A 16,514-nucleotide genomic window follows, 5' to 3' on the forward strand; every position below is an offset into this window, starting at 1 on the left:
GGAGCTGTACGGTCCCACCGGATCGATGCTCTTCTAAGTTTTCGTATGCCAATACTTCTCCCTCCTAGCTCCGTCCCTCTGGGATGGCCGCTTTCGTTCCGTCTAGGCTGATCCGGCGGCTCCCCCGACCGATTCGTTTCCTCCATAGGTGCCTTCCCTCCGTCTCTTTGCCTCATGATTCGTCCAATAGCTCCAAATGCGTCTCGGAGAGACGACCTCCACCTCCGGGCGACAAGCGGATCGACTTCTCGACATTTAGGGCAAACTGTAGGGTTTTCTGCAGCAGACCTGCTAATTCAGGGAATTTGCAGGCGCCGGCAGCGATCGACTACAGGTGCGGGCGGTTCTTCCGTTCCTTCCCCCCGTTTTCCTTTTTCTTTTTCTAGTATATATGGATCATGTCGCCGTGCAAACGTTGTCGGAAATGGAGTCCGTGCTATATTTTGTAGCTTTTGGTAACTTTTCTGTGAATCTTCTGTCGGCGGTCTATGTTCTGACTTCTGGGTAGATTCTCTCTATCGGTTGCTTCGTGTGTACCTTTTTCTCCTGGCCTTTATTTTCGTTTTCATGTCGAGAAATTGCAAAGGTGTCATAAAACCTCAATGGTTGTGCATTTTGTTCAACGTTTCAGTATTTGGATCAATGAAGTTCCAGGTTCCTGTTAGTACATTTCTGTTGTTATTCACGATCGCTGAACTCCGTCCAACGTGTCCTTGTTTTTGTTGATATCGAGTATCCAAACTGTGGAATGTCGTAGTTTTGAGTTATTTGATAGCAGGACAAGCTGTTGCTTAATTTGAATTTAGCCTCCTGAAAGCGGTGAAGTGAGTAAGTTTGAAAAACTGTTGACTGGACAACGGTAGAGGGTCTTGCATAAAATTGATGATGTAAAGCTCGTAAAAGGCACTATTTGAGTCACATTATTGAGTTGTTTCCAGATTATTGTTTCAAGAAATAACAAGAGATTTAGAAGATGCATGAAGAGTTCAATATGTTATTTTGTTGCAAAACTGATGCTATCGTGGTATGTACTAGGCTAGACTCTAGAGATAAAATTAATTAGTTAGTAAGCTGGCATATGATAAACAATGGACAGTGGTGATCTCTTTGATGAGAGGCAATAATAATTGTGCTATTATTTGTAGCAAAAGTTTTACCTACAAAAAACATGCTATATTATGAGGAACATGGACAGTGATTTTGATGAGGTAATTGTCCAGTAGAGAAATATTTCTCTATTGGACCTTAAATAAGTCACAGCTTGGTGCATCATCGAACCTGTGTAGGACATAATAATAGAACAAGCTAGTGATGGCACAAGTTCAAGATTTGGCAAGTGCAATTATTTATGCATTTTGAACAGTTGATCTCAGTCTGTTAGTTTGTGACTATATTCTAAACGACAATATCAGTGACAGCAAGTCCATGATGTAGTGAAAATTGAAAAAGATAAGGTGGCAGCACTGCAAGGTTGAATTTTGTAGCAGTTAGGAGGTATGTTAGTGAAGAGGGAGAGTTCTCTTAGATAAGGTACAATGCCCATCTTCATATTCTTTTAGACTGGTACCTGTATTTACTTTATATTGTTGTTAGGGTTATTTTGATTCGTAAAAGAGAGAAATTAGTGAAAGTGGGCACAAGAGTGATTTCTTATAGTGTCTAGCAAGTAAGGAGGAGGCAAAACAAGATATGTTCTCAATGCCTAGTCTAAGTCTACGACTCTACATATATTGCTATGGGTCAATATTTTCTGTCATTGCGCAAAATGAGGTGAAAGATGTTTTGCATGACAATATTTTCTGTCGTTGTGCAAAAATGAGGTGGAAGAAAACTAAGTCACACGGGTGCACCAAATATGGTGGTGCACCTATGTTGGTGCAGATGTGGGTGGAGCCCTACATGGCACCCAACCCGGTAAAACGGAATTAGATGCTATTGACCGCACCCGTTCTTCTTTTCTCTTGTTTTTTTTTTCATTTTTTTCCTTCTTCTATCTTTTTCTCTTCTTTTTTCCCTCTTCTCTCTCTCCTCCCCTATTTTATTTAGTAAAACTTTGAATTTTGTATGAGATTAAGGTAACCTTGATAAAAAAGAAGTTTAAAAATATAGACAAATAAAATTACTTAGATAACAGATAATATTATATATAATATATATATATATATATATATATATATATATATATATATATATATATATATATATATATATATATATATATATATATATATATGCTCTCGCTGCACTCCACCCAATTTTTTTGCCACATCCCGCAGCGGCACCCTCAGAGCACCTGCACCCTGCACCCACGTATAGAAGAAAATAACAGATGTGGTTTTGGTAGCATGATTTTGGTTGGATTTTGGCTGGATTACATATTTACCAGATCTTTTCTCCAATGTAACCTTATATAAGTAAATGATAACAGTTAGCTTTTGAGTTCACTGACATGCCCATGAATGTGGTATGTTTTTGTTGAAAAGTGCATAGAGTTAATCATGATGTTTTCATAGCATTTTTGCTGTTTCTGGATTGCTATGATATTGCAGTCAGACTAGGCCATCTCTTGAACTGCTTAAATAGTGATCTTGTGCATTGGGGTTAGTTTTGTCCTTCAATTGGTGGTGGCATCAGGCATGGCTTTAGTAAGTTCAATATGGAAGATCACAGCAAAGAAATATTCATCTTTGATTTAGATTATCACCATGTAGAATCTGTATCCCTACGACAAAGGGTAATGGACATACTTTAAAACCACAATTTATGAAATGTGAAGACCATTGTGATATGGATTTCCAGAGGAGAAACATAACTTCAATAGCTATGCAGATATGGGTGAGTTTTATGATGAGAGACATCTAAGTAGTTTGACATATTGTGTCTCCTTTCTGGTTTGGCCTTATATTCATTGTACACCTGAGTGTGCATCTTCTCCGTGAGGCAGCATTGGTCTTGGATACTCATCTGGACAAGTGGTAAGTGGGTATCTTTGCTCATATTTTGGTGATAAATTTCTGAGATTTTTCTTAAGCAAATGCCTCAGGCCGTCAACTATAACACTTCATTTTTGCCAGCATGCCATAGTCTTTTTTGTTTTGTCCTGCTTTGGCCTTTGGGCTTATACTGTATAGAAACTTATTTGGATATGTCTAATAGTTAATGTTGCCTTTCAGTTCTTTATTGCAGGAGGATGAATTTCATAAGTTAGCCGATGCGACAATCCATGCACTGCAGGAGAAGTTGGAGGTAAGATTCCATCCCTGCTATAGTAGGAGGCTTTTCTTTTTGTGATTGAGGTCATGCATTCTTGTCTGAATTCTCCTGCATCAACTATTTAGGGTGCAAATCATGCGTTGCATAAAACTGGTGTATACTTCAGTGCCTTGATGTTGTCCAAGCATCACTAAGTCTTGCTAGTCTTTTAGGGAATTTCAAGATGAATATGACTGTATGCTTATGGGTATTCAAATAATATCTTTTGAATACAAAAAATATCTCTAGAATTTGATAGTCGTCGCAATGCATTCTTATCTCCTAGATTCCTAATGATGTGTTATATATTTCAGTTTTCTTGTATGCAAAAGTTAGGTATATATCACTATCTCTTATGCTTGCCTGTGTTGGTAACTTTTAAACTTGAACTTGAGGAGAGCTTTCAAAGCTGAATTAATATGTTAATTATTAAACAGAATTTATTCATTCTTATCAAGTCTTCTTGTGGTGGTTAATTTTGTGTAGTATTGACCACTGTGATCTTCTCATCTAATTGGTGTAAAGGCGAATTGTATTTCACAATCTTGATATGCATAACAATTTCCTGTATATGTATATGTATCATTGTATATATAGATGTGATGAGGTATGTTCTACTCTTAGTGTCTTGTACTCTTTGTCCAGAGGGTCTCTCACTTTTTTCTGGCCTGTAGGTCCCCACATATGTATTATTACCCACTTGCTCTCTGTACACCATCTGAAAATATTATGGGCGGAAAATCTACATGGGGACAAAAAGAAGTGTGGTCTCTTATGTTTAGCTGTGAGTGGAAGTGAATGGAGAAGTATGATCTTTTTTATATAATGCAAGGCACAATTGAAATTGAGCATGATGGTGCAAAATGACGAGATTACGGTTATCTTCTGTGACTACTGCATTTGGATAGAAACTAAACCACTATTTCAAAAAATCATGTCATTTTGCTATCTGAGAAGGGTTTTAGATCTTGCAGCAACCAAAGCTTCTTTTATGTCATGATCTGAAAGATATTTTTCTTCTTAATTTGTCTTTTGCAATTAACATCTTCTATGTGTACTTAACCATAACAACCTTTCGACAGGAATATGGTGATGGCTGTCAGATAGATGGTTTTGATGTAGATTATGGGGTAAACTTCCTACTTCTGACATTGCAAACTTCTTTTGGTGTTCAATGTACAGTTCTTTAATTATTTTTTGGTTTCATTCATTTTGCAGAATGAAGTTTTGACCTTAAAGCTTGGGAGTCTTGGTACCTATGTGATAAACAAGCAAACTCCAAATAGGCAAATATGGTTATCCTCTCCAGTAAGGTATTCCTGATGAAACTTTTTATGAACAAAAAAAAGTTCTACAGTTACTGATTATTAATGTATTATTGGCACACTGTTTATAGTTTACCACTGTGAAGTAAAATTTCCTACATCTTGAGTAGTTTAGTTCTGTTGAAGGATAAACTCTTGCCTTGTGCTTTGCACACATTGTTGTAGTTAAGTTGGGTGTTCATATGTATGTGTGCGCAAGTGGCCTTTGTTAGTGATTAAGGAAATTTGAATGCTGCCTAATAAGTAACTGAAACACATGAAATGAGCTCCTTGTAAGCAGTTTCGTGATTGCAACATGCAAAACTATGCATTTCAGTGTCAAAACTCTTTTTTGAGGCTGCTTACCAGCTCCACAGGTTGAAACTTGATGTTTTGAGTTTGTTTGGCTTAAGAAAACTTCAAAGTTCTGGTGAGTTGGGAACGATTTTCTGGAGACGTGTATTCAAGGGTGTACATTGATAGTGAAAGGAACTCCATTTTTACCTCAAGTGCTGCCTCCAAAACAAAAACATTATCAGCAAAACTATCTGTTTTTACCTGTTATTTTTTTTTAAATCTAGTCACTTTTTCATAGTTGCTTCGGATGTTTAGACTGTTTTGATCTTCCGATGTCAAGTTACATCTTCCACCATAATTGCTTAACGTCTTTTGCTCGTCATTTTGCTCACAATTGATTTACTTGCAGTGGGCCATCAAGGTTTGACTGGGATCAAGGAAGTCATGCATGGATTTACAGGCGAACGAAGGCAAACCTGTTGTCTCTTCTGGAAAACGAGCTGGCTGAGCTCTGTGGTGAACCCCTTAGTCTTTCATAGAAACATTGAGACATGACTCAGCCAGGTATTTAGCTGGAAACTTATGGCTCTTCCACATATGACAACATCTTTGGAGCTGCTGCCTGAAATATCAGCCTTGGGCTTCCTTGATGTGACTGGTCTCTACCACTTGATTTATAACTGAGCTTGGTGTTTTAGCTAGATAAGATTTTGTTTGTCTTTCTGCTTTCCTGATTGTAAAGGAATTGTCGTGGAGTGCAATTGGTTGGCAATGAGATAAACCTGCTTTCTGATATTTAAATGCTGCAGTTGGTGCTTTGGATTCGTGTTACATGATGTTCATTGGCGTAAGAGGTAATCATGTGGATGCAGTACCAAACCGTTACTCCTCAGGTCGTGGGACACGTCACCATAGCCCACTTTAGGAACGGATGGCTTTTTGGAATTGGAGGGAAAGAAAAAAGCCATTTTCAAGTCGTGGCACCCACTTGGACGGTCTTCCTTTGGTGTTTGCCATCCATCCACTTCTCAAATGGCTGCTGGGTACCCAACTCCAAGGCTATCTCTACTTTGTTCTTCTTCCCGGCAGGCAATTTTGTATTCTTTTTTTACCACTTTGTTTCCTTTTTGTTTTTCTCTCTAGTTGTTTGGTTGTGGTGTGGTTAATTTAAAAGCCGTCGGGGACAGAAGCAGGTTTTAAAAATCTTGTAATTTTCACTAAAATGTTTCTGGGCAAAAAGAAATGTAAAGGACCTTCTCAAATCTTATTATCATCTTATATTTCTCATATATTTATCATATATTTATACTTTAATATCGTCTTGTTTGTTATAATTGCATTTAAAAATTTGAGTTAACTGCGTCATTATATTCCTGAGAATCTCTTGAGAATAATATGCATGGTTTTGAATGATTGGTAACGAGACTTGTCTATCCCTATTACTCCATACTATTATTTCGTAGCCCGTGATGCTGCGTGCAGTTGTGTTCCATCCACCAGGTGTGGCAATCTGTGATATATCCTGAAATTTATTGTAACTATGAATAATCTCCCTTTTTTCCGAAGGGTTAAGGTGAACTGTAAGGATAAATTCTCATTTCAGGCTATTTTTCCAAAAAGGCCTGTTATATATATTAAATTCCTAACATATCGGTGTTTTCCATTTACACGGTTCGGTCCTTATTGAGTCCATAGTTGAGTGTATCGTTGATGCGATATGCTGGTCCTTATGTCGTTGTTTTCTCTGGGCACGGTACCTAAAATAAGTAGTGGTAGTTTTTGTGACTTGAAAAATCTCATGTGAGTTCCAATAATGAAAACAAGTGAAGTTTGCCGTGCAACAAACAGTACTATCTTTGCTGTCTTTTGTTTTACGTCAAGAGGGATACGGATTAGTTGCTAAGTCACTATGCCTACTAAAACTTGCACGCTTTTGAACCTCCTAACGCTGGTTGGTGCTTTTACTTGTTTGCCTTTATATGAATGTTTTGTTATATTTCACTGTTGTCAAACAACTCGTTAAGACCGATGGATATTCTAATGGACCAATGTAGCAGTTGGGCCCCTCAATTTGTTGTGAAGGGTGCATCCATTATGCGTTTTAAAATCCACGCTCCATTTTGTCCATGCCTATAAACTATCAATTATTTAAAAAAAAAAGTTCGTTTTGAGGCCCACCAGAGCTCCGCGCAAACAGCTATGTGATGCAGTCAAGGAAAACAAATAAAGAGAGGTGTAGAATTGAAAAGACGAAACCGAAGTGAAGAGAAAAAGATCGGATAAGATCTTTGGAGATGGTCTACTTGATTCTTTGAATCCAAAAGTTTCGTTCTTCATGGGAATTTAGGGCGTTTTAGGACAGCATTCTTAAATAGCATTTCGAAGACAAATGCCATTTGAACTTCAAAACATCATTTTAAAGCGTCTTTGGGTGATTTATTAAAATCCAGTTTTACTAAAAAAAAAAAAAAAGCTTTCAAAAGAAAGCGAATAACTTTACACCGCTTTTGGGCTGTGATCCAAACACAGAAACCAGGTTTCAATGACTACTAAAAACGACAAGCTTTTTAACAGAATCTAATATTAAAAAACAAAAGACATTTTTTTGTAAGGTATCATCCAAAAACTACTTAGGCCTTTCTTTCTAATGAAGCAACCAAACCTTGGGTCTTTATTTCTTTTTTCCAAAGATTTTGAAGGAAAACCTTTTTCAAAGAACCGTTGCCAAGAGGTGCAATGCATCTCGGAAGTTTCAAAGTCAAAATCATATGCGAGTTGCGTTCTCGCCGGAACCTTTGTTCATTTCGGTTGTCATTATTGAGAAGTATGCAGACAACTTGCCCAAGTCGGCGGAAATCGGGGCATTACGCTTAGGAGAGAGTGGCTTTCATGGGCGAATTGCCGCTGCTTTCATTGACCGTTGCGGACTCCCTTGGAATTGCTTTTTTCTCACGTTGATGCTGTGTTGAGAATTGGATAGAACATGAAGACGCCTTTACTTGTTGCGGAGGCAAAGCCATGGAGAAATTGATTTTCCCAATTGGCAGAGAAACAATCTTCACAGGTTTTACAGCAAACAAGAAGTTGTTTTGCCAAAAAATGGTTCATGCTGAAAATTAACTCTCAACCAACTGATTGGGCGTTGGTTTCCTTGGCAAATTGAGGAGAAAAGTAACCAGGAAAACAAAAAAAAGATTGGGAAGCCAATTCCTTATCAAAAAACGGAAACCAGGCGAGCCAGACAGTGGGGCAAAGTTAAAACAATAAGTGCTGCCCGAAATAGCGGAAGGCGCTCGGCAATGATGGACATTTTTTTACATTAATTTACCGGGAAACAAGGAGGAAGCATTCATGAGGTTAATTATTGAACCATCATATGTTTTTTTTTTTGGACTAAAATTAAATTGGAGTTGCAAATTTTATCAGCGGAAAGAAGCCAAGATGGACCAATTTTGTGGCTGTAGTTGCTCGAATTTGGATAACCTAAACATATATTGGAAAGCAAAGATATGGTCGAAGTCGGTGTTGCGAAAAGAACAAATAAAGTTTGTTCACATCCTCACCTGCCACTCTCTTTGCGGTGAAAAAGTAGCCCAAGAAGAGGTTTTCAAAATGTCTACAATCACGGCCGAAATTCTTCTACTCAGTGCAGTTTTACTTTTCTTTGCTTCTCATGCCAAGCAGAAGTTCCGTTCTCCTAATTCAATTATTCTGAAGCCGCATCCCAATTATCATTGGATGCAGAAGATGCGCCACCATGGATCTTTTCATAATCGTTTTAGTAATTACAAAGCCTGTTGGATGCTTTAAGATATCTAGAGAGAACTTTGTAAGGAATTTTATCAAAAATTATAGATTTACTAAAAACCAACAAAACAGCAGCATCTGGCTGCCTATAAGCTTGTAATCAGGAACACTGCCAAATTCATGAGTTCCACTAAAATAGCCGCTGCCTTTTCTTTTTCCTGCATTTCCCCTTCGTTTGTGTTCTTTTGGTGTCCTTTCAGTGAGAATTAAAATGAGGAACTCTAATAACTGCGTCAGTAAGACCCAAGCCAAGTAGATCTTCGACCTACTTATGGCCGTCTTCATATTACTTGCCGTTGCTCGAGTAAAATTAAATTGGTTGAAGGAGCCTTCACATCAAAATTCATTGTTATAAACGCGACAGTAACTTCTCAGAGAAATCTTACTCATTTTTGTTCATATACATATCGTTTGTCGAATTGTCTCCTTCTCTCTAACTAGAGAGAGAGTGAAGTGGCAAGCAGAGTAGGTATAGTAAAATGCATTCAAGTCTGAAATTAAATTCATCACACTAAAAATTGAAAAATCCTCAGACCAGATACAAACCACTTGCAACTCTTGGAGAAAGCAAAGGACAACAGCTTCATAAAACCCGCATTGCTTGGCCGCATCCACAGGCTCCTGGCCCCCCATGCATCTGTTATCATGTCGGTCATAGCCACACCAGCGAGCTGAAAGCTCCAGGACGCAGCAGTTTTTAGCTTGTGGAGGAGCTCAAGCTGATCAGTTTGTGGTGGCTCCGCATCTTGGGCTCCACCAACGTCGGTCCCCTCTTTTTGTTGTTCAGTTTTGGCTTTCATCATAAAGAAGAAATTATATGTCAGTAGGCTGTGACCCACAACTTGGATTTCCAGAAAGTTGACTGGTTCACATTCATCACGGCGTCACCGCCGAATCAAAACACAGAAGCAGAAGATTTCTCCCGCAAGAATCAGGCCGGGCTGATCTCTATCTATATAAATATCTATGGGTTCCACGAATTTCTCCATTCCATGCATGCCCCTATCGATGTCATGGCAGAAACAGCGAGAGTGAGGTGTACAAGGATGGATATCCATATTTCCTGTGCCTTCAATGCTAATGAGTTCCACGCGATCGGCTTTTCCTGTTTGAAATTCCTTTTTAAGAACAGCCGCTGCACCTTGTAATTGCATTTCTTTCAGTTCCGTGATCAATTTGCTTCTCTGTGGACTATAGCCAATCCGTTCTTCGAGTTTATCCAACGATAAAAGCAACCATAAAGTCCTTCCGATGGCCGATTTGAATTCAAATTCTGATTTTTACAGCAGTGGGGCCTCCAAAAAAGATGCGCTCGGGAATCAAGAAAAGAAAGATGATCATGAAAAACAGGTTATAGAATAAGGAGAATTATATATCTTGGACGATTTCTCGGTGCGCCAGTTGATGTTATTGCATCCGACCACAAGGGGCCCAGCACCACCAATCTAGAGCGAGGTTGGCTTCATGGTTCACATGTAGCTCTTCATCCTACTTGAATAAATGTTTATTAACATGTACGTGTGTTAACATTTAGCCACATGATTCAGACGTGAGCATGTGCTCATGGTGGGTTCAGACCTCAATTAGGCATGCACTCAATAATTGAGAACGTTTGATGTTCTGCATAATATTCTTTGGCTCATATATAGGACATGCACATGTGAAGAACACAGGTGAGATTTGTGAGTATGATCATAAGGCAAGGCAAGGACCCATGAAGCCTTGGTCTTCAGCATTAGGATTATGGGCACGGGAGATTGCATGGTACGCTTGGAATTTCATGATCAGCATGGCCCAGTGGTGGAGCTACTACGTTGTGGCTAGTCTGCCCACACCATCAGCCCACAAAATTTATTATATATATATATAATCTTAATTTTCAGTTTTCTACATATGAAAGTTTGAAATTTAAACTTAAGAGTACTCCTTAGCTAAAAATTTCTGGCTCCGCCATGACTGGTTTGCTTTCGTTGAGGAAATATTAGCCCCTTGTTGGTAGGAGGAAAAGAAACTGATATGATAACATACAGCCATGGGGAACATCACCACATATATTTACTGAATGTTTATATCAACTTTTCTTTGGATCTAAAATTCATATACAGTATCCATACGTATGAAAATTATCCATATACTCTTAGAAATGATAATTAGACCTCACCCAGTTGACCACAATTATGGATCTGTCCCGCAGAACGAAATGTATAAATTGATTACAAGACACGCAGACACAAAATTAGATTTGAAGTAGTCATAACAGTGATTTTCAACCCCTGAATTTGGTATGTGATAAGCGCTTATCGAAAATTGTGAATCTTCCTGCCGGAAAAAGAAGAAAAGTTGCAGATCCGGCGGTCCTTAACTTTCAAGGGACACATATCCTTGAGAGACGCATACTATACTTTAATCGGCTGTATATTTGTGCTGGGGATAAAGTCTTAGAAAATGTTTCAAGTGTCTCCAAAGTATCTCCTTCATTCATATGCTTTCTGCAGAGAGACAGAGAGAGAAGCTAACAGAAATAGGAAGCTTAGATGTGGAGCAAAGCAAGGAAGGTGGGAGCACTCAAATTTGCACGTCTCGACAAGCAAACTTTATCAAAGGAGAAAAAAGGACACGGCAAAAGAGGGTAGATGCTGTTGTGGGACAATGGCTACAATAAAATTTACTGCCCATCGCTCAGGCAATGCCAGCACACGTTACGGAAACCTACCATTGAGGCTCTCTGCAGGGCCATCTGTCAAACTTAGGAATTAATCAAGATCTTTTTCTAGTCCCATCATAGCTATCATCCACAGTCAAGCCCCCTAGATGAATAAGCAAAGTCTTGAAAAGAAGGTGAACCACATACCTAACTAGAATTTGTGGCCACAACTAAGATGTCCGGACCAAGTTGGTCAATAGGGCCAAGCGTAGGTCCACAAGATGGTGGTTCCACGAACCAAGCAGTCGCCTATCGCTTCATGTCCAATGAACACAAGCAGATATGAGGGCTAGTTGCAACGAATGTAAGCTGCCAATCCGTCCAACTTCCCCCTTTTGAGCATTAAAAGTATCTCAGAATTGGTGGTGCTTGATTTGCATTGAGGAGACAGGAATAATATTTTAGAACAGAAAGAACAAGGCGAGCCACATGGTAGTGAGCCCACATTCACATTTTTATTTTCTTGCATCTCGTTCATTCACCATGTTTAAGAAAGTTATCATTACAAGGCACTCATCGTGGCTGGAGAAATGAGCAGCAAAGCTAAACGGGCGAAGCCAAATATAGACGATGACACGTCCCTAGGTTTGTGTGACGAGTTGCAATGTTTGTCCAAAAAACTGGAGAGGCCGATGCATTTCTTTTGTTCACATTTTTAATCAGAAAACTATTGTAGTTGCACCGTTCTTTGAAGCACTGAAATTGAGCAAGGATTCAAAAATAGTGACTCAATGTATCCATGATCTGTTCTTGTAAGCATGGGCGCAGCAGAAATCTATGAGAGGACGAACACCATTTAGATACATGTTCATCTTTTCCCTCGAGAGGATCTTCGATCGTTTTAGCAATCTCTTAACCAGGGGCCTAAAATAATAAAATTTATTAATCTTTCTGGAAGAAATGGTATCATCCCAGAGAAAGAAAAAATTGTTCAAGTTGATCAGTTTAATAAGGGAAGCAACAGTACCAGTTCTTAATATCAGCCACAAGTTTTTCCACGGATTTAAATAACAAGGGACAAGTGGTCAAGGGCTGTCATACTCTCTCCCTGCCTTTTAAAGGGCATCTTAGGATCACTCATTTTCTTTACACATACACATATGCTTCTGTTTCCAATTCGTACAATAAACATGTAATAAAAGAATACTTTTTTTTTGAGGCCCAAGAGATCAGAACTAGGACTCGTATATATATATATATATATATAACTGTGTTGTTTGACGGGATAAAATATAAGAAAGGAAGAAACCAACGAGGACAAAAATATTCCAGTAGATGAGCACCAATTAAACAATATAATTTTTCCTTTGGAATAAAAATAAATCCGTGTACTAAGGCCCTAGCTTTACAGTTCCTAAACCGGCTTCAAATCCGAGTCCAAATTTACCGGGCGAAAGCAAATGCTCCACAGAAACTTAAAGGGAATAGACAAATTTTTTACTGGCTGAATAGAAACACAAAAGAATTCTCCCGCCGAAGCCCTTAACGCCTAACGGTTCCAGCTCCTGCCCTCGTCGCCTCAATCATTAGATTCTATAGAAAAAACGCATGGTTCCCATAACTCCAGGTGGCCTCACCCATACTTTTTAAAAAAGACGCATCCCGCATGCGTCTTTACGGCGCCCATACGGTTTCTGAAAAAAAAAACTGTAAGCAATCTTATCTCATCTTAAGGAAAATAAAATTAATTATTAAAAGCTTGGATTTCTCCTCATAAAATGGACCCTCTTAACCTAAAACCAATTTATCATGGATAAAGCCACTAAACCGAAGAAAAAAAAATTCCAGAAAGAATGAAAATTTTGAGGGACCACGAAAGCCACGACGATAGAGGAAGAAAAAAGAAAGGCTTCTCAAAAGACGCGATCTAAAATCGTACGCTAGACAGCAAAAACAGAAAAACCATAAACCGAGACAGCCAAAAGCATCCGTCGCTCATTTCCCAGCCATTTATGTCAAATCTCAAAACCACGATGACATCAGAGTCTCGAACATCCCACGAAACAACCAACAGCTCCTCGACCGAGTCAGACCGAACCTACCCGCCTACATTACGAATTTTACAACTTAGCAACTCCTGAAATGGACAAGCCAACTGCTGGAGCGAAGAAAGCAAACCACGAATTGTCCCGACTCCCGAATGCCACACAAAGACGAGGATGGTTTGCTCACAAATGAGAGAAACACAGACAGAGGTGACGTGTTCCCGCGAAGACACACGAACATTTAAGGGGGAGAGAGAAGGGAGGGAGCAGTCAATAAAAATCACCAGTCTGGCCCATGATATAAAATCGAAACAGAGCGAGAGGCAGGAGACGGAAGGTGCAGGCAAGTTGTGACCTGAAATCAGTTCAAGAATCTACCCCTAATTTTAGCGACAGCACCAATCCCACCACCAAAACGGACAAAAATTAAAAGGAGAAAATGTGAGCCACATTCAGAGGCCTTCACTTTTTCACCCCCAGTGAGCAAAGACTACTCACCTAAAGAAGGTTAGGTAGATGGAGGTTACTTCCTCCGTCCTGCTTCAAGACATTTCAAAGCGATCAAAGGCCCACAAGGGACCAGCTGGAACAGCGGCAGCCACATCCTTCCCACCAGAGACATGCCTCACCTGCAGGACTCGGCATTTACTGACACTGACAAAAGAGTACCCACTTGGCTTCAAAGTGCATGCATGAGCTGCACACTGCAATATTTCTCTCTCTTTTGGCTGGTGGAAGTCGAACTTGAGATCTCGCTTTCCTCAAACTTAACTCTCAATGCATGCACAGTCAAAACAAGTGAAGACAGCAAGGAAGATGATGTAGAACAAGAACAAGAGGAATGATCACTAATTCTTTTCAAATTCTTCTTGATAATATCAAACTTGGCCGCAAATTTACTTTAACACTGTCAGTGGTAATGAGTGAGGTTAGATATCGAAGACTTAATAGCAAAAAGACGAAGGCGAATGCCTTCCCCTTTTCCTTTTTTTCTAATTTTTAGGTCTTTTTACATCGGACGACTTTCAGAGCCATCGGAGACCAGATCGACGGCGGAAAGTGATTCTTCTCTGCGACTGCAGGTGCCGACCGCGCTGCTGGTCCTTTCGACTCTTTTCCACCTCTCGTTCTGCGTGATTCTCAGAGTGCCCGCCAGCTTAGTCCTCGAAACAGTCACCGCCTCTCTCTCGCCGGAAGTTATCTTCCGATCCTTCGGCGCCCTAGAAGGAGTAGGAGACAGCTCACCATCCTCACTTGTGTCATAGTTAGCCTGAGACGATGAGCGTCCGACCTTTTCCTGCAGATACAATTTCTGTCAGATAGACGTCTATGGGAAAATCTCAGTGAATTCCAGATTGTGATCAACAATCTCAACAAATCCAGCATTTCCAACGCGACTTACAGAATACGAATAAAGATCGCAACGAAATGAGCACAAAAATGAGGTAGAGAAAGTAAATAAAAATATAGGTTTTCCTTCTTCCTCTAAGGCCCAAAGGTAGAATTGAACTTGAAGACAAAAGCATCCGAAAATGACGAAATCAGGAATGATAGTCAAAATCGAACGATGAAAACCCCTAATCTCCACAAAATCAATCTATCCATCGTCCATCATCCACTTCAACTTCCAAGATCTATGATCGAAAATGAAACAATACAGAGATAAGTACGAACCTGATGCAGGAAATCCTCGTCCTCACGCCTCCGTTTCATCGAGACGGTCGTAGAAGTCCGGAAGTAGCCCCGACCGTGGCCGGAGGACTCGTCTTCACTGCTAAGGCTTCCTACCGGTCCGGAGAGCGACAAAGACGGCGTGGACGTCCAAGGCACCACCTGGTTCTCCCCGTCCTCCTCCTCCTCCGCCTCGTCCTCATCATCGTCGTCGTCGTCGTCGTCGTAGTCGTAGTCGTAGTCGTCTTCATCCTCGACCGTCTCTATCTCATCCGCCCTGCCGATCGCTCTTTCCCCGCTGTCGACCTCGACATCCGACGCTTGCCGTCGGCCGCACCTCCCGACGCACTTCTGGCACACGGAGACGGTCGGACCGAGCCGGGCTCCGGCAGCCCGCCACGGCGTGGGCGCCTGGCAAGCCTGGCACAGGAGGCTCCTAGTGTGCCTCGCCACGAGGAAGTTCGCCGAGTGTACCTTGGCGTCGCAGGTCCAGCAAAGGCTCGCCTGATCCGACTCGCAATACATCCTCGCCGGTCTCTGGCACAGCTCGCACTCCTTCATCTTCCCCGCTCTCAACTTCTCACTCCGCTCAGAAAAACCCTTACCTCTTGCTCTCCCTTCTTCTTCTCCTGCTTCTTCTTCTTTCAATTCCCCCAAAAGAAATCCCATCCCCGTTTGTTTATTCCTGTTTGTTTCCCTATTTCAAAGAAAGGACTCCGCGCTGGAGAGATGGTTTCCATTTAAGGCCAGGCGCGGAGCGCGGCCTATCAGGCTCGGCGTCCTCGGGTGTCCACGTGGCAAAATCGGCAGCGTTGGTGTGGAAGTCTATCCAACATCCCGCTGATCTTTTGTTTTCTTTCTCGGGTGGCAGTGACGTGGCGCCCAGCTGGGAGAGAATGATCGCGCGGTCCGACGTGGCCGTCGCTCGTCCACGGCAAGGCCGGAGCACGTGAAGTGCGCATGGGAATTATCGTTGTTGCGGCTGCTTCTTTCCTTTCAATATTCTGCAGGCAGGCACAGGCAGGCAGGCATGCTTAGTTTGTTGGAAAACAAACTTCGCCTTGATTTCACAAGTAAACCTCGAGTCTCTGTATTATTGTTATTATTATATGTATACAAGCTGTAGGAACGCACCAGATGCGTGAGTTGATCCAAGTCTGGGCTGGGCGGAATAAGGAAGGGAAACAAACGGTCCACAGGGTTCGTGCGGACGGAAGCTTAGCTTAGGGAGCCGCAAAGGTGGGGCCAACAGGGCCGCGTGGCACGAGGAGCGCCAATGGTTGAGGCCTTCAACCCATGTGAAGGCTCGCCGCTCCGCTGGACTCCACACCCCCCCCCCCCCCCCCCCCGCCTTCTGATGACGTGGCATGCCTTACTGGAGCGAGACTATTTTACTGAACCGCCCCGGGTCTTAAGTTTCTGGAACGCAAGCGAAGGCGACAGCTGAGGTGAGGCCTCTTCTCTTCTCGTCGTTCAAAGTTGTGAGAAAGGGGA

At 41.1% G+C, this 16,514-nt stretch overlaps 2 protein-coding genes across 3 annotated transcripts; one reads left to right on the forward strand and one right to left on the reverse strand.

Annotated features, from left to right (window-relative positions):
* LOC116250613 (frataxin, mitochondrial) lies at nt 1-6,167 on the forward strand. 2 transcript variants are annotated; one of them, XM_031624380.2, is made up of 6 exons: nt 1-334; nt 3,174-3,246; nt 4,335-4,382; nt 4,471-4,565; nt 5,263-5,417; nt 5,726-6,167. In XM_031624380.2, exons 1-5 carry the CDS (start codon nt 84-86, stop codon nt 5,390-5,392), a joined length of 597 nt encoding a protein of 198 aa, XP_031480240.1. In that variant the 5' UTR covers nt 1-83; the 3' UTR covers nt 5,393-5,417; nt 5,726-6,167. The 2 variants fall into 2 exon arrangements, with proteins under 2 accessions (XP_031480240.1, XP_031480230.1); XM_031624370.2 differs by having other exon boundaries at nt 2-334; nt 5,663-6,167.
* An 8,004-nt stretch (nt 6,168-14,171) lies between these two features.
* On the reverse strand, nt 14,172-15,738 carry LOC116247851 (zinc finger protein CONSTANS-LIKE 2). Its single transcript, XM_031620261.2, has 2 exons — nt 15,024-15,738; nt 14,172-14,646 (listed from the first exon to the last, which is right to left on the reverse strand). The coding sequence occupies exons 1-2, from the start codon at nt 15,687-15,689 to the stop codon at nt 14,359-14,361; spliced, it is 954 nt and encodes a 317-aa protein (XP_031476121.1). The 5' UTR covers nt 15,690-15,738; the 3' UTR covers nt 14,172-14,358.
* Between the last annotated feature and the right edge of the window lie 776 nt (nt 15,739-16,514).

Source organism: Nymphaea colorata, chromosome 1 (assembly GCF_008831285.2).
Source record: "Nymphaea colorata isolate Beijing-Zhang1983 chromosome 1, ASM883128v2, whole genome shotgun sequence".
NCBI lineage: Eukaryota > Viridiplantae > Streptophyta > Magnoliopsida > Nymphaeales > Nymphaeaceae > Nymphaea > Nymphaea colorata.

Excerpts from the sequence above, each read along its gene's own strand:
- LOC116247851 (XM_031620261.2), bottom strand. The coding sequence starts at position 15,689 with ATGGGATTTCTTTTGGGGGAATTGAAAGAAGAAGAAGCAGGAGAAGAA. Across the intron at positions 14,647-15,023 it reads ACGAGGATTTCCTGCATCAG|GAAAAGGTCGGACGCTCATC; the intron begins GTTCGTACTTAT and ends TTGTATCTGCAG.
- LOC116250613 (XM_031624380.2), top strand. The coding sequence starts at position 84 with ATGGCCGCTTTCGTTCCGTCTAGGCTGATCCGGCGGCTCCCCCGACCG. Across the intron at positions 335-3,173 it reads CCGGCAGCGATCGACTACAG|TTCTTTATTGCAGGAGGATG; the intron begins GTGCGGGCGGTT and ends GTTGCCTTTCAG. Across the intron at positions 4,383-4,470 it reads GTTTTGATGTAGATTATGGG|AATGAAGTTTTGACCTTAAA; the intron begins GTAAACTTCCTA and ends TTCATTTTGCAG.